The following is a 26226-nucleotide window of genomic DNA, read 5'->3' on the forward strand; positions in this document are numbered from 1 at the left end:
AAACATCAAAACAGTCAAGAAAAGAAACATATATTGATAAAACAAACAACTATTAATAAATAATAAATAAATAAACAAATAATCAATCTGTTAGGAGGGAAAAAAAAAAACTTGAAGGTCTGGATTGGCCATCCTGTAGAGGATGCAGAAAAAAATACTGATTTGAAATACATGTTTTTAAGGAATAACTTTGATAGTAAGAGTGTGAAGAAAAACATTCACTAAATAGCACTGGTTTTAAAGTTAATAAAAAGAACTACATTTTGATGCCATAGGTGGTCTGAGCAAAATGTGGCATACCATACTGCTATTGAAAACCTGGATTTACTAGAGAGCCACATTAGCACACACAGAGAGAACAATGTACAGTAAAGCCACTTTACTGATAATGGAGGTACAAATGAATATAATTTAGATGCTGAAGTAGAATCTACTTCATGTCTAGGTAGTGGTAAATTTCTCTTTTTTTACTGCAGTATTGTCTTAGACAATGTAAGAGAGTTTAAAAAAAAAACCAAACACCACAAAAAAACCCCAAAAAGGAATAGCATACATTATCCAAAACACATATTTCAGCTCCTTTACAAAGACGAACTTCCATTAAGCCTAACAGTCTAGCCACACTGATACTTTTATTATGTCATAGCAGAGGATGACTAATATTCAATTGCTTTGCACAGACATAAAAGTATTGTTATTATATATTCTCCACAAGAAAATAAACTGTGCTTTTCAAGCTATGGTGCTTCTGATTTACATACCTAAGGACAAACAATTAATATAATCCCAGAATTTCCTAGGAGATCTGTTCATGAAAGGAAATGTAATTACTGCAGTCAAACTCTGCTAGGCAGAGCAGACAAAAGAACTTTCTGGTTGTTTTTGTTTGGTGTTTTTTTTTGTTTGGTTGGTTTTTTAAACTACCATGGTAAAGCAGTAGTTTAAGTTCTGTTGTTACAGGAAACAAACAAGTAAAAACAGACCAAAATACTGACCAAAGTATGATACTGAGCACTAACTACAGCATATTATTTGCTCAGTCACGATGGTCAAGAGCCAGTAAGGCCTCCTGTCAAAGGAGCTGTGTAGATGGGCTAGGACAACACCTGCATGACAGCAGCAGTCTGCTAGGAGTCACATAAGACTCCTCTAGGAAGAGGCGGGGGTCACTTATAAGTGAGTTAAAGGGTTGCTGAACTCTGCAAAGGGCAGAAAGATTATGGAACTCATAAAAGAATATGGAGCACTAAAAGCAACCATCTAACTAACTTAAAAAAAAAAAGTAGTACTACACTTCAGGTAATAATTAGGTTTTATTAAATGAAAAGTTAAGGGGAAAAAGACTGGGGGGAGAAAAAAGAAACCAACTAGAGAGGTGGAGGGGAGTCTGATTGGCAAGCTGAGGCAAGCAGCAAGTCATCACAGAAATCTTGGGGAAGTCTTTTTTTTTTTCCCTTTCCCCTTTTTTTTTAAAAAATAAAAAAAAAATACTTCACATCTTTTCAATTATAAAAACTCCAACAAACCCAAACCAACCAACAACCCACAACCCTTAAGATATAATATTTTCCTATTACATATCACATTTGCTTGAAAATATTTTATTTCTGTTTCAGTACAGAGTTCCTGAGGTGGCAAGTAGGCAGAATCTCTTGATACTGAATAATCTAGACACAGCTAATGAACAGCACGAAATAATTCCCAAAGGAAATTTTCAATCCACTGTTACCAAGGCTGGGGGGAAAAAAAGCAGTCATGATGGCTAAAGTGCGTGGAGAGATAAACAACAAGCAAAAGGCAATAAAAATTATTGTTATAATGGTATACTACTATAATATTTTATTTGGCAGACCTTGTGTGCAGGAATGAGGTTAATCAAAATGGAGTCCAGCAGCTCCTGAGTTACTCCATCGCCTTCCATGATGATAGAACTCATCAAATCCAGCATATGCATTTGTACCTTCTGGTTGTGGCTATTACTAAGATGATAAAGAATATTATAAATACTAAATTTTCAGACCCTGACAAATATTAACAGTACTGTTAAGAAACAATGTCTAACGCTGTCCATTTTACCCTCCCTTACACTCTCCACATGTCAAAACTACTTTATGTGCCCTTCCTCTCTTATAGAAAGCTTCAAAAACCTAGAACACTCTAGCTTTGCTTTAAGAAATGAAGCAAAACAAAAAAGAAAAAAATAAGAACCATGGAAATACAAATGTAGATAAATGAGTCAGAATGAAGTATACTGTTTTAACATACACAAGAAATTTTAAAACATGCCTACTTTTAGACACACATTCCTCCATATTGTCAGTAATTCACACCCATTTGCTTTCCCTGTATCTCCTCGTTTGGAGGAATAAAGACTTGTTCTATTCAGACATATTTATTTGTAGACTATGTAAGGATTCAATCTACCCTGAAACTGATGATATTTTGACAGTTTAATATAATTGAAGCAATTCAACTTACTTGATAACTGAAAAAAGAGTCCTAAAAAGCTGAATAAAAATTTCATTGCAATCTTCCAACTCAAAGCAGATGTTGTAAGATTTAACCCAAGCTAAATTCTAAAATAAAAACAGGATATTCAGGATATTACAACTTCACATTAAGTCAAATAAACATAATCATGTTAATTACATTTTTTCTATTTAAGGGAAAATATTATACAATAGATTATAAACCCTCTGGGGAAAGAGACTGGATATTTGCATTGCATATAAAGAGCTCTTAACACAAAGGGTCTTTGCAATATACATCCAGCAAAAAACTAAATATAGAATAATCTCATTTCTTATGAATAAAAGCAGATTGACAGAAATTGTTAATATAAGTCCATGTTTCTAGACTTTTTTCTTCATGCTATGAAACAATACAGTTTTAAACATCAATAGAAGGTTTACAAACAAGATACTGCTTCTAAATGCACACTAATAAAACTCCCACACTTCTTGTCAAGAGTAGGGTTTTTTTATGCTTTTGAACCAAAAATCTTATATTCCTTCTCCCATCATCAATACGGGCAGATGTGCATTTTAATCAGCATTTGAAATTCTCTCTTGATGCGGTAATACAACCTTAAGGGTGCACAATATGAAAAACAATTTATAGAATTGTAAGACAAAGGCTAAATACCAATCGTTTTAACATGTCCTCAACTATAGGCTGCATGAACTTATTAAATGCAAACAGAATTGTAACTGCTCAAAGAAGCAATTCATTGAACTTTAATGAGTCTGGTGTGATTTACAGGATAAAAGAAACTTCCCAGGCATACTGGCACATCTGGAGAAAGACTGATTACATTTCTTAGGCTTACAGAGCAAATACCATCCACTGAAAGTTAAAATTATTGTATTACCTCTAACAAGTAAAAGTATCTGTTAAATTGAGGGCTCTTCGTGTCCTCCAAGCCTTTTAATTGTCTTGTAATAAACAAGAATATGTCCTGTCAAAAAACGATAAAGTGTTTACAAGTTTGATTCAGCAGAGAGTAAAAATACAACCCTTTAGTAGTGACATCTACCCACATTTACAAACTCATGATATGAGAACATTAAATTGTCTTTTTTAGGCACTGACAGAAAGCTATCACCAACACAGATACTGGTTATCTAGTGTTCCTTTACATATCTCTGGCCCTTAAAGTACTACACTGACTCACAGGAGTAAAGCAACATCTCTTTAATAAAACTGAACATCAGTATAATTGCAAGTAAAAAATTTTTTTCAGTTGGGTTTTTTTGTTTGTTTTGGGGTTTTTTTTGGGGGGTGGTGATGGTGAGTTTTTCTCCCTCAAGTAAGAGAATGAGGTAGGAAGAAAGCCTTCATTTTATAAAGCATTTTTACCTTTAGTTTGTCATGGGAAGTATATGGAGCTTCAGGAGCATAAATACGAAAGATATCAGCCAAGCAACATGCTACAAGGAGGCGCACATCTTTATTGGGATTCCTGAGGAAGAATTCAGATGCAAGGTGCAAGGCTAATGGGAGATACTGCTGCTTCTCATCCTCCGAGTCCTGGTCCATATCCATGAAGGTTTTTACCACCATCTGAAAAACACAGAAAAAAACCCCATTCGAGTGCTTTCTGCTTTTATTCCTAATTACTAAACAATACTTTCTAAAAGGATGCAATGCTATCAATATGTGTTACACTACATTTTTTTTTAGGACAAACACGAGAAAAAGAGAGGTGTTAATCTGATACTTAAAGCCTTACTTGGTATTTTAAATTAAGTCACTGAAAAATGCTTTGCAGCTCTGCTTATTTTGCCAATCTTAAACTGAGGTGCAACACAGCAACTGCTGCACATCATTGAGGTTGGAGATGGCAGCACCGCTTCATCAAAGCAGTCCCAGACCACTTCAAAGTGAGGACTTGCCTCAGTATGGACAGTACGAGGGGCTGAAAGCCATCCGGCCTAACGTATAGGCCACAGCATAATGCAGCTGCTTTAAGAACTGTGCCAAGACTTGAGAGGAGCTGAAGAGGCCAGTCTTATGCTCTGCCTCTATCAAGACACAGAGCTCAAGAACTACTTTACATATGCACAATCCTTTTATCTGGTTTAAACGAACAAGAGTTTAATCCCTCGTGTAAAATATGTCTAATGCTGCAGATCTAGTCTTTCTGCATGCTCAAAACTGCATCTATAGCCTTGTCTATATAATGAAAAAAATCAACTATGTGGTTTTCTTGTTTCTTCTAGCACAGCTAAGAAATACTAATTGCTATGAAATGCCACCAAAATTGTTTATTTTTAATTATTATACAACTCCAGTTAATTGAAACATCTCAAAGTAATCATTTGGCAAAACTGAAAGTGAAAATTTAGTTTGAAGAAATAAAAAGTGGCAGGTTAAACTTTTGGAATGGAGTTTGTTAAAGGATGAGGATGACTTCTAGGATGTCAGCACAGAACCAGGAGATGTGCCACAGATTCTTAGTATGACCTTAGTCAAATCAGTCTTTGTGTCTCATTCCTCCATGTCACTTGAGCATCCTTAGAGTTAAAATTGTGAGGGACAGCCACATTGCATACTAGCAGGATTCAGTATACCCATTACACACACAGCATACACAGTACATACATTAAAGAGATATAAGAGAAAACACAGAATGATAAATCTTGATGGGTCAAATTTGCCTCTAGAATATTAAACAGTAAAACAAAAGATGAGATTGAGCTCACACAGCTAATAAACACATCTCTTACTACAATTATTTTGTTATCATGTCATTCAAATGATACTAAGGTTGTTCCTCTGTTATTCAGCATGCCCCCACTTCCAACACAAAAACACCGTCTTTCAGCTTTACCTCCTCCCTGAGTTTTGGAACCCAGTTTTAAACTCAGTAGATCTTATAAATTAAAAATAAAATGTTTGACAGCAACCTTTCCTACAGTATGTTACTTAAAATTCCTCCTCAATTTCTATAAATGTACAAGTACATTCCTTTCTGAAGCAACTTATAGCAAAACCAAAAATCAAGAAAGAAACAGAGAAAAAAAAAAAACACCAAAAACAGAATAAAAGAGAACTTTACAAGCCACAGCCCATAAAAATCCAAATTCTACCTGCATTGGCCTGTTTCCCTAAAAATATTCTTAAGCTGTATTTTGAAGCGTTAGCTGAAAGGACAAAACCATCCTTCTATTGACAGCGCAGGTCTGTCTGTTACAGTGTCACACATCACCTGTCCTTCCTAGATACCGGAATCAAAAAAATACATAACATAGTCTTCAAAACCTATCAGATTCTTTCAATAAAGAAGGTTCAAAAAAACCAACAATAACAAAAAACCAAACCAAACCAAACCCCACCCACCACCAAAACAAACAAAAACCACCACCACCAAACCAAAACCCAACATGATGCAAAACCAAAAAAACCACACCACACTCTCTCTGCTGGTGGCAGGACAAGGAATAATGGCCTTGATTTGCAGCATGGGATTCAGATAACTTTTGCTGAAGGCTTTAAGAACGGGATAGAAAAGACTAAAAGATCTGTGGATCCTACCCCGGAGACTGATGATAAGCTCGTCCCATCAAAGTTCCTTCCAGTCTTTTTACTAATTTTATAGATAACCTATATAAGTGATCTTTTCATCTTTCTCATAAGCCCCATCTCCTTTCTCCCTATGTGTATTGTAAGCTTCATAACCAGAATACCCTCCTAGATTCAGATCTCTCTTCGGGTTCTCATATTCATATGACAATATGAATAAATCTTGCATATATCCTTTCTCCAATATGTCAAAACAGACAAGGTAAGGCAGCATGGTGCTGTGAAAGCTCACACAACTTTCCCATTCGGTAACAAAATATTAGGATATTCTGGGATTAAAGTAATGAAACTAGCCTTTGGCACTGTCTTGCCTGTTTGAAAACACACCAGCCTTACAGATTTTCCTGTGTTGCTCTGTATTCAGAAGAAACTGCCAGCAAATAGCCATAAAACCTCTTTCTATTTCCCTGCAAAGCACTCCTTAATATTTCTTTTCTATTACAAAACAACACTTGGGCAGTAATTGGCCCACTGGCAAGCTGCAACTGCTATTTAACGTACTGATCTATGTTTCCACCATTGTTTCTTTACAGTCCTGTATCTGCTTGTATTTGTGTGTTGTCTTTTGTTTTATAATAAAGTCTTCGGTGCATGACGTTCTGTTTATGGCATGCACAAAAAATGAACGGAATGCTACCTTGGTCTTTATCTAGCATCCCAGATACCAAAGCAATACAAATAATGAGTAATATGTATGGGCTACACAAAATATATAGTATAATGCAAATAATTAAAGTAATATATAAACAAACTACACAGGGCTATACCACTGTTAAAAGCATGATGTAAATTCTTGCCAGCGGCAGGACACATATGAGATTTGGGGAAAATGGAATTAATAAAGACTTGCATTTAAGTACAATCCATAAATTTGTTGGACTGTCATCATAGTTCAACAAACTAATTCTATACATTTCTTGAATATATGCAATTAACTGTATCTAAAATCCTACAGCCTGGGAGTAGTCTCTACAGCCAAGCAACGACTGGTACTGACTAAGGTGTTACACAACAGAATTATTTCCAAAAGCCTGTTAATCTACACATGAAATTAATTGTTAAAATAGAAAAAAAAAGAAAAAAAAATCCAGACGTTAAATACAATTATGCTTGGCTCTTCACACTCGCTAGAAAACCAAGAACTCGCTCAAAATTTCACCAGTTACAGGACTGGTACTCTTGCCCTCTAGCACAACTGAAAAATTAGTTATCAAACAACAATCAAGAGAGCAACTTAAGTCTTTAGAAGTACAAGATACTGTATGTTTGATGAAACCACTTATTCATAATAGAACTGCATATCCTCGAGTACAACACACTCATCAACAACTGTTCCATGATTTCCTGGGGTACTCCTGTCTTTCTCTCCACAGCTATCTGTTGTCTTGTTTCCTCTAAGACAGGAACAACCTTCCCTTCCTTCCCCCATGTTTATACCACGTCTAATGCGGTCTTGGTCTAGGACTATAGTTCACAAATACGTCCATAATACAAAGAAATGAAATGACAACATACTGCAAGTTCTTTTCTGTGTTAAGGTCTGACAAAGAAAAGTTACTTCTGATCACCTGGGATTGGTATTACTCGGGCTATACAGAATCAATAGAAATATTAACATGTAAAGTTAAGCATACTTATCCAGCCCTTCCCAAAAATCTTTCTTAAATTGTATTGTAGTCATAGTTTCCACTCTTTGTACATTTCCTATAAATTTCCATTACATTTCCTGTTACAAATTATGGGCTTTCACAGAGCAATTTAAAAAAAAAAAAAAAAAGGCAGTATGCAAATTGCATGATGCCTAATAAATATTGATAACATCTTATGAAGAAGTTACAACATTTTATGAAGAACTGCTCATAATTGGTTCAGAAAGATTTTCAGTTAAATTTTTTTAGCCATATTACTGCAATACCAGTATTAATCATGACAGCTAGAAATTTATCTATTAAAAGAATCTGCTAATGAAACTGAAAATCTGAAATAAACTCTACATATACAAAAGACGAAAGGTCCAAATAATTTAAAGTCTTAAATTATTTTTAAACCCAAACTGGAAACCACTCATGTGACTAGTGATATACATAAATGCAAAAATGAGGGAATACGACAAAGCAAGTAAGCCCAAAAAAATTCAAGGCTGTGGTTAATATTTCATTGAACCAGAGGGAAGAAAAATACAACTGCAGAGAGGAGACATGAATTGCTACTGCCAGACAGATTTTAGTACAATTATTTTTTCCAAGAATCTGCATGTTAGTTAAGAAATCTTCTTTACTAAGGTTATCATATTATAGGTACTCTATTAAAGCAAATTACATTCAAGATGTCATCTGATCCATCCTAACTACCCTTGTTCTAATTCCAAAAAAAGGCCAAACAAACAAAAACCCACTCTAATTCCTTTTTGTATTAAGGTTTTCATTTTACGTCTAAAAGGAGTCTCAATTTCCCAAAGTTTTGATTCAATCATTACATAAATATTTCTCTAGCAGAATGAAGTAGTTATCTCAGAGTTATGTATTAATTATTATCATGATAAGCCAGTTTTTCTTCCAGGAAAAAGTGATTAAACCGTAACAGGAACTCACTACTTTTTCAAATTACAGTACTATTGTCTAACTGAAATCTTGCTGTACAGTCGAAACAACCCTAGCTAGAGCACTAATATTCAATTACATAAAACCCTACAGACTTAGCTTCCACCACAGAAAATTGCTACTGTCCTCTGCACAAAAAGCAGGAGACAGAACAGTATTATTTAAACATGTTAATGTAACGTCATTAATTATTTTCCAAACAATTAAGCATTCAATTTAAACACTAATTGCTAGCAATGTAAACAAAATACAGCTATTCACATTTACGATTAAATTCATTCTGCATTGCTTTAGATTTAATGCGTCTCCATTAAGTTAACACATACTAGTACTTTAGTTACCTTGCAAAAATAAAGTTAATACTATTCTAGAAATTTTCGTTATTGCCATTTTTACCATCGTCCCTTGAAATTCTAATTATTAGACCAAGATTTTACTCTTCCAGGTTCTGCAAACATGTAAGTGAAATGCTCTGATTATAACATTGGAGATGGCACAGAAATAAAAACGCCTTCATTCAAACTAGTGAGAACAACAGTTAAATTAAGACTATTAAGTCACTCTTAGCACATTATGAACATATTGAAAATTAAAGAATTTAAAGCTTTCAGGGAGGTGTCCATCTGACTGCATAAAAACACACACTGTGCAAGCCAGTCACCCTGGGCCACCCTTTCACTCGTTGGAGAGAAATGCACAGACCACAACTGAATTCAAGCACAGATGTTTAAGTTGACATCTACAGATGTCAGCTCAGTTTTGCCCTGGAGGTGCCTAATTCTCTGCGCTGACCCTGAAAGCAGCTCAGTGTGACTAGATGCCCGAAACGACATGAGATGAACTCTACCTGCAGCTTCTTCCAAGACTGTCAGCCTTTCAATTGCACTGAAACATACACCAGAGGTTGCCAAAGCGTTGTTCACAGTCTGCCCACACTTCATATGCAGTTTACATGCAGCCTGTTTTCAAAGACAGTAAATCAGCATAGTAGCTTGCCCTTACGTGACTCAGCTGCATGTGGCTCTTGTGCAAGACCTATGCCTCAGATGGGAATACTAACTTTTGCTGTTCAGATACTGGTTTGTGTTTATTGATCCCATAGATTTAGGTGCATGGTTTGTTGGATCAGGAAGCTCAGCTCCTGCTGAAACATACTGATGATTCCAGTATTATAGGGAGGAGAGCTATGTAAACACAAGAGAGGACAGGGTAATCGGTGTAAATAGAGAAAAGGCTCAAAACAGTGCTTGCAGAGAGGAAGAAGCAGGCAGATGTAGGAAAGCCTTGCTGCAGTTGGCAGGACAAACGCAAACCTCCAAGCTACTCATAGCATGGGGAAGGTGCGTGCAGGTTGCATTTGTTTTACTGTTCTTACAACACCTTATTCATAGTATTCCAAGAAAGTAACATTTAACCACCCTTGGCTTGAAAAAAGACCAGAGCCGTAGCTACACAGAAGTAGATGCACAAATTAAGTAAGGGGCATATGTGAATCATAGAAACAATGAACTGGAAAGGTGCCGATGAAAGTTTTGCTGTTGTCATTAGTAAAGCAAAAAGTAGCAGTCCCTTCCTGGCACTGTTAGTAACTCCTGAAAAATAAATTTTATTGTCCGATTTCCACTACAAATTCTATCACTAATCTATACTCTGACAGGACACTTAACTAGCTCTGAATAACTCAGGAAAAAAAAAAGAGTTGAACAAAAGATTATACAAAGCATATTGTACGCTCTTTGGGGCAAAGACTAATTGCTTCCTTCTTTATACCCTGCTCACCAAGCGAAGCCAATGACCAGGGTTTCTAGATGTGAGTGCAGATGTATCATAAGAGATGTAAAACTTATGCAGGAACAATGGTAGCCTGTACAGCAATATCCCTATGACTAGGCAAACAGTTTAACTAGCTATCCTTCCCCTGGGGACTAACCTACACTGGGCTTTTCTTTGGAGGTTTGGCCAACTGCCAGATCACGAGCAAGGAAGTCTTAGACTTGTAATTTACCACTATCTCCACACTGGTAGAACAGCATATTCTGTGTTACTTTACTTATATCAAGCAACCCTGAGAATACTTTCCAGGAGCCCAGATGTTAAATTAATCTGACATATGAAAAAGCAGAGAGACTGACTACTACTTATAATACAAACAGTATACTGAGCAGTTCATGAATTATTTGAAGTAGCTTTCTTGATACATGCATTTTTAAGTAACTACATAACGAATATAAACATCTCACACATACAGCATCATAATCAAAACAGGATAAGTATTGTTACCGATTTGGGAGAGAGGTTGTGCAATTACCCACATGTTGTATCTTCATAATTAACACGCAGTAGAATTCCAGTTCTGCTATAAAACTAGAAGATTCCTCAAGTAACATAAATGCAAGAGGTGGGGGGAAAAGGCAAATAAAATGAGAAAAATCAGATGCCTTAATACAAAATGTCTTTCATAGCACGAATTAGAACATGCTATTTAAATAGTGGTGGAATATTTTGCTCTGCAAAATCAGTCATGTAACATTAACATCTTGATTACGATAACTTGTATGGACTATTGCAAGGAAAGGTTGCAAAAAAGTATGCTTCCCAAGATTACAACAGCACAAAAGGAAGCAAAACGGTGTCCTTCCTGCCCAGCAGAAGAGAATCCTAATAGCGTTATCACTGCATGTGATGAATGTTGTACTCTTTGGCCATGAACAAGCCCATGGGAAAAATCAGATTCATGATGTGCAAAGAAAATACTATATGCCTGTCCTTATCATTCAAACTTTGACAAAATACAACATCTTATTCAGAACTGAGTATTTTAGACAGCATCACTGACTTTAAATTTTTATTGTAGTAAGACTTGGAAGATTCAAAACCATTTTTATATAACCCCAGTTCCTTCACTACAATGTGTAATAGTGAGGTGCTTTTTCCTCCAAGCCAAATGATACTTGAAAGCCAAGTCTATTTTTTTTGTCTTTAAGCAGGTACCACTATGCTTCATGTAAGAACATCCTGTAAGTTCAGTTATAACCCCTGTTGTAACAATATGAGATCTTTCTCATCTCTCCTTTCCTTTGAAACAGGGACTATTTTAAGCTGTTCAAATGAAAAAAAAAAACCTCCCATCAAAACAAGCTGTGCTTTTGTTTGTTCTGAAGATGTTAAAATTTGTCATTAAGCAGAAACTAGATTATAATCAGCTTTAATGACCAGGAATTTAACAGAACTTCCCTTGCAACTGACTGGCTGGCTGGAGTACTATCTTTCTTACAGTTCTGTATACACTGAAAAAAATACCAAAGGAAGACGAAGTACAGACAGAAATTCAGACCTGTTTGCCAACCAGGAGCCACAGCAGTACACAGTTCAAACCCCTCTCCCAGTAGCTATGGTTTTGGTTCCACGTGACATGGAGATCCAGTTTAACCACTTGCTGCCACCATCTCCTTCTCCCTTTTCCATTACTCACCCTGTCCTGCTTCTGGCCATACAGTGCCACTGCATATTTTGCACTGGCCCCAACACTTGTTGAATAACTCCATGAGACAATTTAACTTATTAATCTGACTGAAAACCTCCTCAGAAAAAGTCGCGGATAATTTTCTGACAGGCATAGTTAGATCATGGACAGATCTGGTATGTTCCAGAGCCAATAGAAGGGAAGGTAGATAGAATTCAATGGCAAAGACCAGGGAGGGAAGAAGAATTTAGCCTTCTGGTACATAAACTCTTAACAAACAACCTAATAGTGACACAAATTCTTAACCTTAAGAGTGGCAAGCGCATGAAGCCTGAAATAGGCAGCTACATCCAAATCCTACTAGTCCTCCAGAAAATTTACCTTTACCTCTATTCATTAGAAACTGGCATAAGCATAAGATGTGATCACTGATAATTTTAAATTCAAGGTCTCAGAAACATGTTGTTACAAAAATTTCCAAAATTTGTATCCAATATATCAATTAACTTATTCATTTTAATTTAATTATATATTTCCTGATTTTGTATCATGACCTGAGACAGCAGAGGTTCCCCATTTACCTTTCTAGACCATCACTTTTACTTTGCCTTCCAGGTTCTTATTATTCTCATCACATCCTCATCTCACACCTTTGGAGGCAAAGGTTCACTAGAACTGCAGTATTGCACAGAGCACATTGACACAGTATTCAAACGAGCACACATGCCTAATTTATATAAGGGAAGCATAATATCCATAGGGTTTACCATTTGGCTCCTTACCCAGCATTAAGTTCTATTAGATTTTTGGACAGAAGCTGCTCAGTGAAAGATTTCACTGAGCGGCCTAGACTGATGCCATCAGTCTTCCCTGACTTAGTCCTTTACAACTTCATAAAGTCAGCAAATATTTTTGCTTTCTCTCACTATTCCTCACCTTGCTTTTATTGACATTAAGCCTAAAAGCTTCCACTGGATTCACCCCACTCACTTAAATTATTTGACTTCATAGGAATTCTGTGAGATCCTCCTTGGTTGTGATCAACCAAACCAATTCACCTCATCATGTTTTCTGTTTCCCAAACAGCTAAAAGGTTTTCAAGCATGCAGAGTACTACTATCTAACCTTAGGTCACTGTATGGTTTGTCATGATCAAAAATTATTTCTTTAAATCGACTTTTTGTTTACAGTCAGCTTTTGATGCATGACAATACTTGGCCACTTGGCTACTCAACCCAAGACCTTTTAAAGTAATTTTAATGTAAGAAACATTGAGAAATATTGTTAGTTTGGCCTTTCCATATTGAAATCCTTTAAGTATTTTGTTATCCTAGTTTTAAACTGTTTCACACAATTTTCTATGACATAAGCTGTAATACCATGGATCAAATCACACATTTTGACAATGTATGTATTTTTCTTCTCAAATAATAAGAGACAGTGCACATATTTATCAGCAAATTATCTCTTCATACTCATGCTACTCACCACCTCTTACAAATCCATGATTTGAGTGTGGTGCCACAGCATCAATTTTTTAGTTTACTTTTTTAAAGCAATCCAGTCTTCGGCAGCATCTAGTCTTTATTACTGGAAAGATTTGTAACAGGATTCTTTCCAATTTTCCTGCCAAAGTCTAACAATTGTTTAAGTACTCTAAAGAAAGTTCATAAATTAAAACACTGAAAGTCGTCTAAGTTCTCAGAAATTTTGCTTCCACATATATAGATACATAACAAAAGAGTATTTGCAGAGGGACTAAAAAGAGCCTATTCTTTAAACATTTTAATGATAATTCAAGGCATCATCAGTTAGAAGCATTTCATTAAATAGTCCTTTTCCCCTAGGTATACTAGCAAGTCTTATATATGGCTGGGGCAAACCCAAAAAATCCTTAAAAGCATATTGCCCACGGTGAAGGAGTTTCTATTTCCATATGAAGTTTCCCAAGTACTTTGATAATAGCCTCCAGATGTGAAAGAGAGGATTCTTTATAACCAGCTCACTGCTGTGTGATAATTCATTTCCTCTTCCAAAGAGAAGGTGGTGCTGGACAAGAACAACAATGGCATTTTCATTTCTACTGTGAATTGACTATAAGGATTCATTTTGAAGTGAATATTTAGGCTCAGTTCTCACAACAAAATCATGTGTTAGAGTTTTACGTTAAAACACAACTAAAAGGCTATGCTTCCAGCAATACTGATGTTTTAAAGACTATGTCCTTGTCTATTTCTACACCACAGTGCAGGTGCATCCCATGGTACATCATACAGCCTATCTGACTCAGTCATCCAGAAGGGGGGCGTGTATACAGCACATCATGCTCTCTTTCCTGCTTGTGTTCCAACACAACCAATAAATGAGACCAAAAAAAGGTATTTTTTCTAAGAAAATACAGTTTTTCTATTTCAGCAACCTTGTAAATTGTGGTGAGTTGAAAACTTGCTATACCTACTGAAGCAGAAAATTATGCAAAATATTTGTATCTTGATCTTTAGCTCTGATTGCACAGTCTGCGACAGTAAGAGAAGAAAGAAATAAAAATTTCTTTCATGGAACTCATTCAATGACTGGCAATTACACATAATGCCATCGTACTCAGTAGGACAAGAAGGTTTCAAGGTGAACAAGGAAATACTCTTCAGCCATTGGCATTCATTTTCTGGTTTCTTTAGGAGCCAGATTCCACTGAGCCTTAAGACTGAACACTAGGAGGCAAATCACGTGAAACCCTAGTGCGAACCCGTATCTAGTGATAAAACTGCACTGAAGAATTTTGTCTGTGTGCCTGTCATCTACCGGAGCCTTAATGCAGGACTGTCATATTAACGACGATTATCTAGAATGCAGAAGACGTGGGTTTCCATTCCCATGTGAAAGGCTGGACAAAATCAGAACCATCAAACTGTAAAACGTTTTGATATTTCACAATCAAAACTAATTCTACCAAACAGCAACAACAACAAAAAGCCCCTAACCAATGGCACATCAAACCAGAACCTGCTCTCCAGAAGGCAGTGGCTGACATGGACATTCCTGTTCACCTCGCTGCAGCAAACTTCAGCCAGCAGCTGGTGGTGTACCAGCTACTGCACCTACCAAACCAGACGCACTTCTGCAAAGAACTTCTATTCAGACAAACCAGCTTTCTCCAGTGAAGCACTATTTTACCAAAAAATTTTGCTACCTGTTGAGCACTATTATCTATATTATTAACCAAAAAAAAAAGTTTTCTCCAGCTCTCTTGGCAGCTACCAAGCTCAAAAATAGGGCGCTCTAGAATGGACTGAAGGCAAAATGCAGAAATCTGCTTACTCGGTGTGTCGCTGGTGGTTTAATTTTATTTTTAAGTAGCCCCATTAAAAACAAAGTTTCTGGAAATTCTTAAAGCACAGGAAAAAATTGGTGCATGAAAAGTTGGACCTGGAATAGTTTCCTGGCTATAAGTCTTATTTAATTCTTTAATAAGGAAGAAGAAAATTATGTATAATTAGCGCATGGAAAGTATTGTATTGGTAGAATTCATTTAATAAGTTTAAATTATTTTATTCTGAATAATGACAAGTTTCCCTAGTAATAAAAACTGATTTCTGATACATGTTAAAAGAACAACAACAAAAAAAAAACCAAAAACAAAAACATTTTAAGAAATTTTCCATTTTTTACATTTTCTTTAAAATGGGGTGGGAGACTAAAGGAAAAATAAAAGGCACAGTGCTCAGCAACAGGGTGATGCTAAAGACATAATCATTATATGTAGGATATTCAATTTCTGAGAAATAAGCCTGGAAAATGAATATGACAAGCCTATGTATTTTATTATAATGTAGGTAGCAAAGAATAATATGAAATGTCTTGAGTAAATTCAACTTGTAATATTACCATCAAAACTGCCAACATTAAGAGTGCGGAAATATTTCAAATTGAATATATTATTTACAGAAAAAATTTTGGAGTACTTTACATGACAGTATTTAAAATGTTATTTTTAATTATTTTACTGTTCATTTTATGATACAGTATTTCACACAAGAATGTAGACTTTTCCATTTTCGGTATGGGAGTAAGGTGGATTTGTATGTCCAAGGAAAAAGTAAAAATGAAAAAGGAAAAGGCAAAGGCAGGACACTGAGGAAAAGAAAGGAAGATAGAAAAAAAACAGAGTTTTTCCCATTCACGTCTTTATCTCATATCTGGTTTTATTCATAGAATCTTGATGTTTACACCCAATCACTAGTCACAGGACTATGTTTTCACTTGGTTCTAACTTTGCTAAACATTTTAATAATATTTTCAAGCCATATAGCTACGTTGAGCTGATTGAAAATTATCCCCCATCCAAAATATGTATTCTATTTCCAAAACCAAGACACTTTTTTTTGCCTAATTAAAGAAAGAAAATCAAATGACTGCTTTTACAGAGCTCTACTATACCTTTCTGGATTAGCAATGCTATTTTAGAGGACAATATGTCACCTCCCAGAGTTGTGGTGGTTTTGTTGATTTTCTGCAGTTATTTTAATTTCCGGCTAATAAAGCTTTGTCTAATATTTTGAGAACTTTAAGTAACTCCTGATTTCCTCCGTAAGAGTTCTGCAACTATTTTGCCTATCAGTTCCATCAAATTCTTGCCTTGTGGAGAGCTAGAATATGCCCATAACTGCTGTACCTGTCCCTCAACATTCCTCATACGTAATCACACAGTTTTATAGCTACTGCTTTTGCTAAGTTAAGAAGCAGGCGATATTACAGATATAAAGTGTTACTGCAAGGATTTTTTTTTTTTGAATGTTTTCAAAACATGTTTGACTTTTTAAAAGAAGTTCCAATAAGGAGTCTTCTTGTACTAAAATTTTCTTAGTGAAATATGTAAAGATCACTGACGTCCCAAAAATCATAGAGGGCACCGAAATTTCCTTTCTTTGCTAAAAACAGACTTCAGATGAAGACTTCATGGTATGACCATTCCCACTACAGATATCAGGCACCCACCATTAAAGAGATTCCCCAAACCATTCTTGGTGAATCTACTGCCATCACCTGCGTTGTGCAGCATTTTCCCATTTTAACCTCTACATTCACTTCTGCTTTATTTTGAAGCTCTCCAATTAGTACAACAATTTCATTTTCTAAGAAAAAATATAGGACTTTCTGAAAAAAAACAAAACAAAACAAAAAACCCCAAACCCCATATAACTATGCAAGGAAGAACTCAAATCAGGCAGACTTCCCAAAGTTAAAGGCTGAAAAGTCATTGTATATAATTTTTACTTAAAAATATACTATTTATATATTTAATGTATTTAATTTATATATTTAAATACACTATTTAAATTCAGTGTCAGAATTAACCATGCTGAATTTAGGTTAAAGTAACATTTCACTAAACTACGTTGCTGAAATCGGCGACCTGCAAGTACTAAATATCATTTAAATAGCTGCCAGCAACATTCTCATAAATAATGCCTAAAACAGGAATCACAGGAAATTTTTAAAGGTCTGACATATTTAAAAAAGCACTTGAAGCTTTTTTAGTAGTTCTGTATTTGCAAAACGCTTTGTCATGTTCATCCAGAAAAATCACTTATCCTCTCCATAACAAAATTTGAGAAATTTCAACCCCAAAAGTTAAGAGTCAATCCACTTCTTGAGGTTATGCCCCTAGAATTACTTTAACACCCAGTTTAATACTTTCTTAGAAATAAACTATTTTGTTACCCACTAAATTTTACAGTTTCTAAGACTCTCATAGTACAGTTATGTAAACTTACTCAATAAATTCTACCAATATAACAGTACCACTGTGTCCTGGTTCTGGCTGGGACAGAGTTAACTTTCTTCCCAGTAGCTTGGGGGGTGTGCTGTGTTTTGGGTTTGGTGTGAAAGGAGCGTTGATGGCCCATTGATGCTTTGGCTGTTGCTGGGTGGTGCTTGTACTGGGGAGGGGGAGCACAGCCCGGGGGGGGGGTGGTGGTGGTGTGTGTGGACCCAGCTGGCAAATGGGGTATTCTATACCATGTGACATCATGCTCAATATAAAAAACGGGGGGGGGGGGGGCCTCGCCCCCCCGTTCATGACACTCGGTCGGCGAGCAGTTGCATTGTGCATCGTCTGCTTTGTATATTCTGTTATTGTTGTTGTTCTCATTGTTATTATTACTGTTCTACTTAGTTTTATTTCAATTATTAAACTGTTTTTATCTCAACCGGGAGCTTTCCTACTTGTGCCCTCCCGATTCTCTCCCCTATCCCACCGGAAGGGGGGGGGCAGGGGGAGGGTGAGCGAGCGGCTGCGTGGGGTTTATTTGCTGGCTGGGGTTAAACCACGACAGTCCTTTTCTGGCATCCAACGTGGGGCTCAAAGGGTTGAGATAACAACAGATTAATTAGAGCATATTAAGGAATTTATATCTGTTAACATATTAATTTATTCTGCACCATGCTCTTGTTTTTACTGTACCTGTTAAAGATTGGAGTTGGGTTTTGTAGTCTGCTGTGCTCTGCAGTGATTAATGACGTTTTGCCTGGGAGGTTTGTTACTAAAACGCTGGCATTGGGGGTTATTTGGTATTTGGGATTTGTAATGAAGCCGTTTCTGTATTTTGGGTACCACCTCATGGAGACCATTAGCAATTATACCTTTTCCTCTGACAGATTTTTTTATGGAGGAAATAGAGAATGGCACCCTCGCTACCTTCCTCTATGATGTCATCTCCTTTGTTAAAATAACTTGTCAGTACCTTGAACATCCCTGGGTAGTTAAGATACATCTATTGGTATTCCTTGGGAATATTGTTGTGGTTTTATCCAAGGTTAGTAAGCAATTTAAGAATGTCATCCAGAGATCTGCCCCAAGGATGGATAGTTATGAGTGGCAGGGCAAGTGGGATAGCATGGGCAAATGCCTAGGACTGTGGGCACCGCCAGTGTTTTGGAAATTCACCCCTGAACAAATGCAGAATCCTGAAAAATTAGAAGAATATTTGGAAAAAGTATGCTGTCACCCTGGCCATTCTAGGGAGACACAAATCACGACAATGTGCTGGGGCCTGGCCCATGCCTACTGAGCCCTGTTTAACATCACTCAGAACCCCCAAGGGGAAGGAAACGTCTCTGCAGCTGATGATAAAGCAACAGGCCCTGTGGCTACCCCACCCCCCACGGCAGGCACAGCAGCTCCCTCACATCCCACGCCCCCCACGGCAGGCACGGCAGCTACTCTGCCCCCTGCAACAGAGAACCAAACCATGCCGGTATCAGTCACCCCTATACAAAAAAGAAAATGCACAAGAAAATCAGCTCGTTTAGTAAGGGATGAAGATGAACCAGGGCCATCAGGAGAACAGGAGGAGGAGGGGGCAGAACCCGTAAATGAGACGGTGACCACCCGATCCCTATCCCTGGGTGAGCTGCGAGATATGCGAAAAGACTTCAGCCTTCGTCCAGGTGAACACATTGTCACCTGGCTGCTCTGGGGCCAGTAGCCTGGAATTAGAGGGTAGGGAAGCCAAGCAGCTGGGATCCCTTGCTAGGGAAGGGGGCATTGACAAAGCAATTGGACAAGGGGCACAAGTCCTCAGCCTCTGGAGGCGACTCCTGTCAGGTGTGAAGGAAAGGTATCCCTTCAAGGAAGATGTTATATGCCACCCAGGCAAGTGGACCACCATGGAGAGAGGTATCCAGTACCTGAGAGAATTAGCCGTGCTGGAAGTGATTTATGATGATCTGAACAACGAGCAGTTATCCAAAGACCCAGATGAAGTCAAATGCACCCGACCCATGTGGCGGAAGTTTGTACGGAGCACACCAGCGTCACATGCAAACTCACTGGCAATAATGACCTGGAAAGATGGAGAGGAACAAACAGTGGATGAACTGGCTGGCCAACTCCAGCAATATGAAGAGAGTCTCTCTTCCTCCCTACGGGCCTGTGTCTCTGCTGTGGAGAAACTGTCTCAGGAGGTCCAGCAACTCAAAGAGGATATGTCCTGCTCCCCCCCTGCACAGGCCAGTGTCTCAGCCATTAGGAGCAAGCGTCCCTCTGCTCAAGAGAGGAGACATCGTGGGTACACACCCCGGGGCACCCTGTGGTTTTACCTGCGTGACCACGGAGAGGACATGAGGAAGTGGGATGGAAAACCTACCTCAGTCCTACAGGCACGGGTACATGAGTTGCAAGGGAAAACAACCACAAAAGGGGGTTCTTCCAGGAAAACTGCTGCTCCAGTCTCCAGTGAGTTCCCCAGACAGAGTAGAAGGGCTGATTCCACTTCCGACCTTAACAAAGGGACTTCTGATTCATACTTACAAGAAGTGGATAGCGAATATGATGACCAGGACTAGAGGGACCCTGCCTCCAGCCAGGTGGAGGAAAGGGACAACCGGGTTTACTGGACTGTGTGGATTCGATGGCCTGGCACACCAGACCCACAGGAATATAAGGCTCTCGTAGACACCGGTGCACAGTGTACCCTGATGCCATCAAGCTATAAAGGGGCAGAACCCATTTGTATTTCTGGAGTGACAGGGGGATCCCAAGAGTTAACTGTATTGGAGGCTGAAGTGAGCCTGACCGGGAATGAGTGGCAGAAGCACCCCATTGTGACTGGCCCAGAGGCTCCGTGCATCCTTGGCGTAGACTACCTCAGGAGAGGGTATTTCAAGGACCCAAAAGGGTACCGGTGGGCTTTTGGTATAGCTGCCCTGGAGACGGAGGAAATTAAACAGCTGTCCACCTTGCCCGGTCTCTCACAGGATCCTTCTGTTGTGGGGTTGTTGAAGGTCCAAGAACAACAGGTACCAATCGCTACCACAACAGTGCATCGGCGGCAATATCGCACCAACCGAGACTCCCTGATCCCCATCCATGAGCTGATTCGTTGACTGGAGAGCCAAGGAGTGATCAGCAAGACTCGCTCACCCTTTAACAGTCCCATATGGCCAGTGTGAAAGTCTAATGGAGAATGGAGATTAACAGTAGACTACCATGGCCTGAACGAAGTCACGCCACCACTGAGTGCTGCCGTGCCGGACATGCTGGAACTTCAATACGAACTGGAGTCAAAGGCAGCCCAGTGGTACGCCACCATTGATATCGCTAATGCATTCTTCTCCATCCCTTTGGCGGCGGAGTGCAGGCCACAGTTTGCTTTCACTTGGAGGGGCGTCCAGTACCCCTGGAACCAACTGCCCCAGGGGTGGAAACACAGCCCTACCATTTGCCATGGACTGATCCACACCGCATTGGAACAGGGTGAGGCTCCAGAACACCTGCAGTACATTGATGACATCATCGTATGGGGCAACACAGCAGAAGAGGTTTTTGAGAAAGGGGAGAGAATAGTCCAAATCCTTCTGAAGGCTGGTTTTGCCATAAAACAAAGTAAGGTCAAGGGACCTGCACAGGAGATGCAGTTTTTAGGAATAAAATGGCAAGATGGACATCGTCAGATCCCAACGGATGTGATCAATAAAATAACAGCCATGTCCCCACCAACTAACAAAAAGGAAACATAAGCTTTCTTAGGTGTTGTGGGCTTTTGGTGAATGCATATTCCAAATTACAGTCAGATCGTAAGCCCTCTCTATCACGTGACCAGGAAGAACAACGACTTCAAATGGGGCCCTGAGCAACGACAAGCCTTTGAACAAATTAAACAGGAGATAGTTCAGGCAGTAGCCCTGGGGCCAGTCCGGGCAGGACAAGATGTGAAGAATGTGCTCTACACCACGGCCAGGGAGAATGGCCCTACCTGGAGCCTCTGGCAGAAAGCACCAGGGGAGACTCGAGGTCGACCCTTAGGGTTCTGGAGTCGGGGATACAGAGGATCCGAGGCCCGCTACACTCCAACAGAGAAGGAGATATTGGCAGCATACGAAGGGGTTCAAGCTGCTTCGGAAGTGGTTGGTACTGGCACCCCGACTGCCGGTGCTGGGCTGGATGTTCAAAGGGAGGGTCCCCTCTACACATCATGCAACCGATGCTACGTGGAGTAAGTGGGTTGCACCGATCACACAACGGGCCCGAATAGGAAATCCCAGTCACCCAGGAATCTTGGAAGTGATCACGAACTGGCCAGAAGGCAAAGATTTCGGAATATCCCCAGAGGAGGAGGTGACGCGTGCCGAAGAGGCCCCACCATATAGCAAACTGCCAGAAAACGAGAAGCAATATGCCCTGTTCACTGATGGGTCCTGTCGTCTTGTGGGAAAACATCCGAGATGGAAAGCTGCTGTATGGAGTCCTATACGCCAAGTTGCAGAAACTGCTGAAGGAGAAGGTGAATCGAGTCAGTTTGCAGAGGTAAAAGCCATCCAGCTGGCCTTGGACATTGCTGAACGAGAAAAATGGCCAGTACTTTATCTCTATACTGACTCATGGATGGTGGCAAATGCCCTGTGGGGGTGGTTGCAGCAGTGGAAGCAGAGCAACTGGCAGCGCAGAGGTAAACCCATCTGGGCTGCCGCATTGTGGCAAGATATTGCTGCCCGGGTAGAGAACCTGGTTGTAAAAGTACGTCATGTAGATGCTCACGTACCCAAGAGTCAGGCCACTGAAGAACATCAAAACAACCAACAGGTGGACCAGGCTGCTAAGATCGAAGTAGCTCAGGTAGATCTGGACTGGCAACATAAGGGTGAATTATTTATAGCTCGGTGGGCCCATGACTTCAAGCCATCAAGGAAGAGATGCAACATACAGATGGGCTCGTGATCGAGGGGTGGACCTGACCATGGACGCTATTGCACAGGTTATCCATGAATGTGAAACATGCGCTGCAATCAAGCAAGCCAAGCGAGTAAAGCCTCTTTGGTATGGAGGATGATGGTTGAAATATAAATATGGGGAGGCCTGGCAGATTGATTATATCACACTCCCACAAACCCGACAAGGCAAGCGCCATGTGCTCACCATGGTGGAAGTAACCACAGGATGGCTGGAAACATATCCTGTGCCCCATGCACAGCCACCACCCGGGACACCATCCTGGGCCTTGAAAAACAAGTCCTATGGCGACATGGCACCCCAGAAAGAATTGATTCAGACAACGGGACTCATTTCCGAAACACTCTCATAGACACTTGGGCCAAAGAGCATGGCATTGAGTGGGTCTATCACATCCCCTACCATGCACCAGCCTCCGGAAAAATTGAACGATACAACGGGCTGCTAAAGACAACACTGAGGGCAATGGGTGGTGGGACATTCAAGCATTGGGACACACATGTAGCAAAGGCCACCTCGTTAATCAACACTAGGGGATCTGTCACTCGAGCTGGCCCTGCCCAATCCAAACCCTTACATACTGTAGAGGGGAATAAAGTCCCTGTCGTGCATATGAGGAATATGCTGGGGAAGACAGTCTGGGTTACTCCTGCCTCTGGCAAGGGAAAACCCATCTGTGGGATTGCTTTTGCTCAAGGACCTGGGTGCACTTGGTGGGTGATGAGAAAGGATGGGGAGGTCCGGTGTGTACTTCAAGGGGATTTAATTTTGGGTGAAAATAGCCAATGAACTGAATTGTATGATGTTAGTTACTATATAATACTGTATGTCATCACTTCTATGGTTACTATATGCCATATTAACAGTATTACAGTAAGAATCACCCAGATTAATGTAGGATGAACTCCGATGAAACTGAGGAAAGTGCAACGATGATAGAACCGGACGAGTGCCCAGAACTGGCCTCCACATGCAACAGTCCAACACCACACACCATCTCTCCTGCCCTGAAGGACTGTTATGACAGATGGAACCCGAAGTCGTGGACTAAATGAACTCAACGGACATTTTAGAGGGATGGCCCATGGACTAAGGGAATGATATCTCTGTGTGTGTATATATATAAAAGGCAGGAAAAGTGGTGATGACTAGTTGGAATGTATTGGAAAATGTGAGACCTGGGCATGATGTAGATGGTATAGAATAAGGGGTGGATATTGTCCTGGTTCTGACTGGGACAGAGTTAACTTTCTTCCCAGTAGCTTGGGGGGTGTGCTGTGTTTTGGGTTTGGTGTGAAAGGAGCGTTGATGGCCCATTGATGCTTTGGCTGTTGCTGGGTGGTGCTTGTACTGGGGAGGGGGAGCACAGCCCGGGGAGGGGGGGGGGACTGAGCTGGCCAATGGGGTCTATACCATGTGACATCAAGCTCAGTATAAAAACCAGGTGTGTGTGGGGGGCTCGCCCCTGTTCGTGACACGCAGTCGGCGGTCGGTGAGCAGTTGCATTGTGCATCGTCTGCTTTGTATATTCTGTTATTGTTGTTGTTCTCATTGTTATTATTACTGTTCTACTTAGTTTTATTTCAATTATTAAACTGTTTTTATCTCAACCCAGGAGTTTTCCTACTTGTGCCCTCCCGATTCTCTCCCCCATCCCACCGGAAGGGGGGGGGAGTGAGCGGCTGCGTGGGGTTTATTTGCTAGCTGGGGTTAAATCACAACACACTGTCTCAAGACAGTGCATACACTGCAGCAGTGAGTAACTTTTGCCTTCACTTGAAATAGCTAGATGATCTGTTTGATTCCCTTTATAAGATCAAACACCTGAAACAATACTAACCTGTACTCCAAGCATGAACATAAATTTGGTACACATTGGCAGAGGATTTGGTCATTTCACAAATGTCTGCATTTGTGACAAAGAGACAGTGTCAAAGAGAAACCTGAGATGTTTACAGAGAAGGCAGCAAGCCTCGGCCTAAAAAATTATGATTGCCCAGAACAGATAAGAAAGTGCACACTTCATCAAGAGTACTGGATTGAAATGACCTGAAGCTACACAAAAAAATAACACCTTGTTGTTTAAAAATGATCTTTGTTTTTGTTTCTCTGACTCAAAAATTGAAGAGAGACTGAACTTCACTTGCTCAGCTGCAGTGACCTCAGAACAGTAATCCACATGCATGTACTGGAGATTTAAAAAGCAGCTAAAACATAAAAAAATATTATAAAAAACAATGTTTGGGCAAATTGGAAAAAGCAGGGGAAATATAAAAGAACACAACAGATCTCTCTCACATACAAACTCTGCAGGAGAATGATAACTACTCGACCAGGTGATGGTCAAAATAAACCACTTAATTTTTTCTTAAGCATGCATGAGACATTACATAAGCACAAAGTTTAACTTTTCTTATCTAAAAACATTCTAGACTGTATAGTTATTGCCTTCAGGTCCTGAATCCCATATAAATTTCTTATGTTTGTCTTAAGCTTGTATATACAAAACTTAAAATACATGAAGTTCCATTGCTTTTACTCTTCAAAAGCCAAAACAGGATGAAACTCAGTTTTTCATTCATGTTCTGTAGGTTGCTTTTCTGGTTTTTTTTGTGTGTTTTGTTTTAACTTTTTTTTAAATCACCCTCATGATCATAGCACGCAGGTCAGTAGCATACTGAAACAGTTTACCAAAAAAGCTGTGGAATATATCTTGCCATGTTTGTCTTCTCACCTTTCCATCCCAAAAAGAAAAATGTAACAATGCAATATTTTATTCCAATTGAATTGGTGTTGCTGTGTTTTGTTTTTTTTTTTTTTTTTTTTAAATTCTAAATCAAAACATTCTGCAATGCATCTTCATAGCGAGAAAGGAAGATGTCAGAAATGTACTTTGGCCTACAGATTGTGGAGGTTTGCAACAGCCTTCAATAGCTGCAGGAGTTCATTGAACATCCCGAAAATGCTGTTGGCTAAGACTTACGATCGGGAAACAAAAGCTGTCAACTATAATCGTTAGTGCCTAAAGTGCAAGCATTAAGCTGAAGCCATTTAGCACCTTAAAGAAAAGGGTTGAGACCTGATATTCGATTATGAATTTTATGAGAAATGAGCATAAGGAGACAACAAATTGCTGCCCAAGTAACTTATATTGAAGAAAATGCTTCAGTATTAGATAGTCCCAAAATACTGATACATTCATGATGAGATTAATCACAGAATTCTGTTCCAGATGTTGAGAGTAGAGTAAATAACCGTAATCTGGATAGGGCTGAAATTCCTAGCCAAGTACAGAGGCCAGAAGGTGTTACTCCCATATGCTACTATTGGCAGTTTCCTCACAAGTGGTT

At 39.2% G+C, this 26226-nt stretch overlaps 1 protein-coding gene across 4 annotated transcripts in view; it reads right to left on the reverse strand.

Annotated features, from left to right (window-relative positions):
• The window catches only part of PDS5A (PDS5 cohesin associated factor A), a 90021-nt gene that overhangs the window by 47324 nt on the left and 16471 nt on the right, over positions 1-26226 (reverse strand). For all 4 annotated transcript variants that reach the window (XM_075148963.1, XM_075148962.1, XM_075148961.1 and 1 more), the window contains exons 3-6: positions 3859-4062; positions 3371-3457; positions 2479-2576; positions 1853-1979 (exon numbers count right to left, since the gene is read on the reverse strand). In XM_075148963.1, coding sequence (XP_075005064.1) covers positions 1853-1979; positions 2479-2576; positions 3371-3457; positions 3859-4062 — 516 coding nt within the window. The remainder of the gene's footprint in view (positions 1-1852; positions 1980-2478; positions 2577-3370; positions 3458-3858; positions 4063-26226) is intronic.

This window comes from Calonectris borealis, chromosome 4, assembly GCF_964195595.1.
Source record: "Calonectris borealis chromosome 4, bCalBor7.hap1.2, whole genome shotgun sequence".
NCBI lineage: Eukaryota > Metazoa > Chordata > Aves > Procellariiformes > Procellariidae > Calonectris > Calonectris borealis.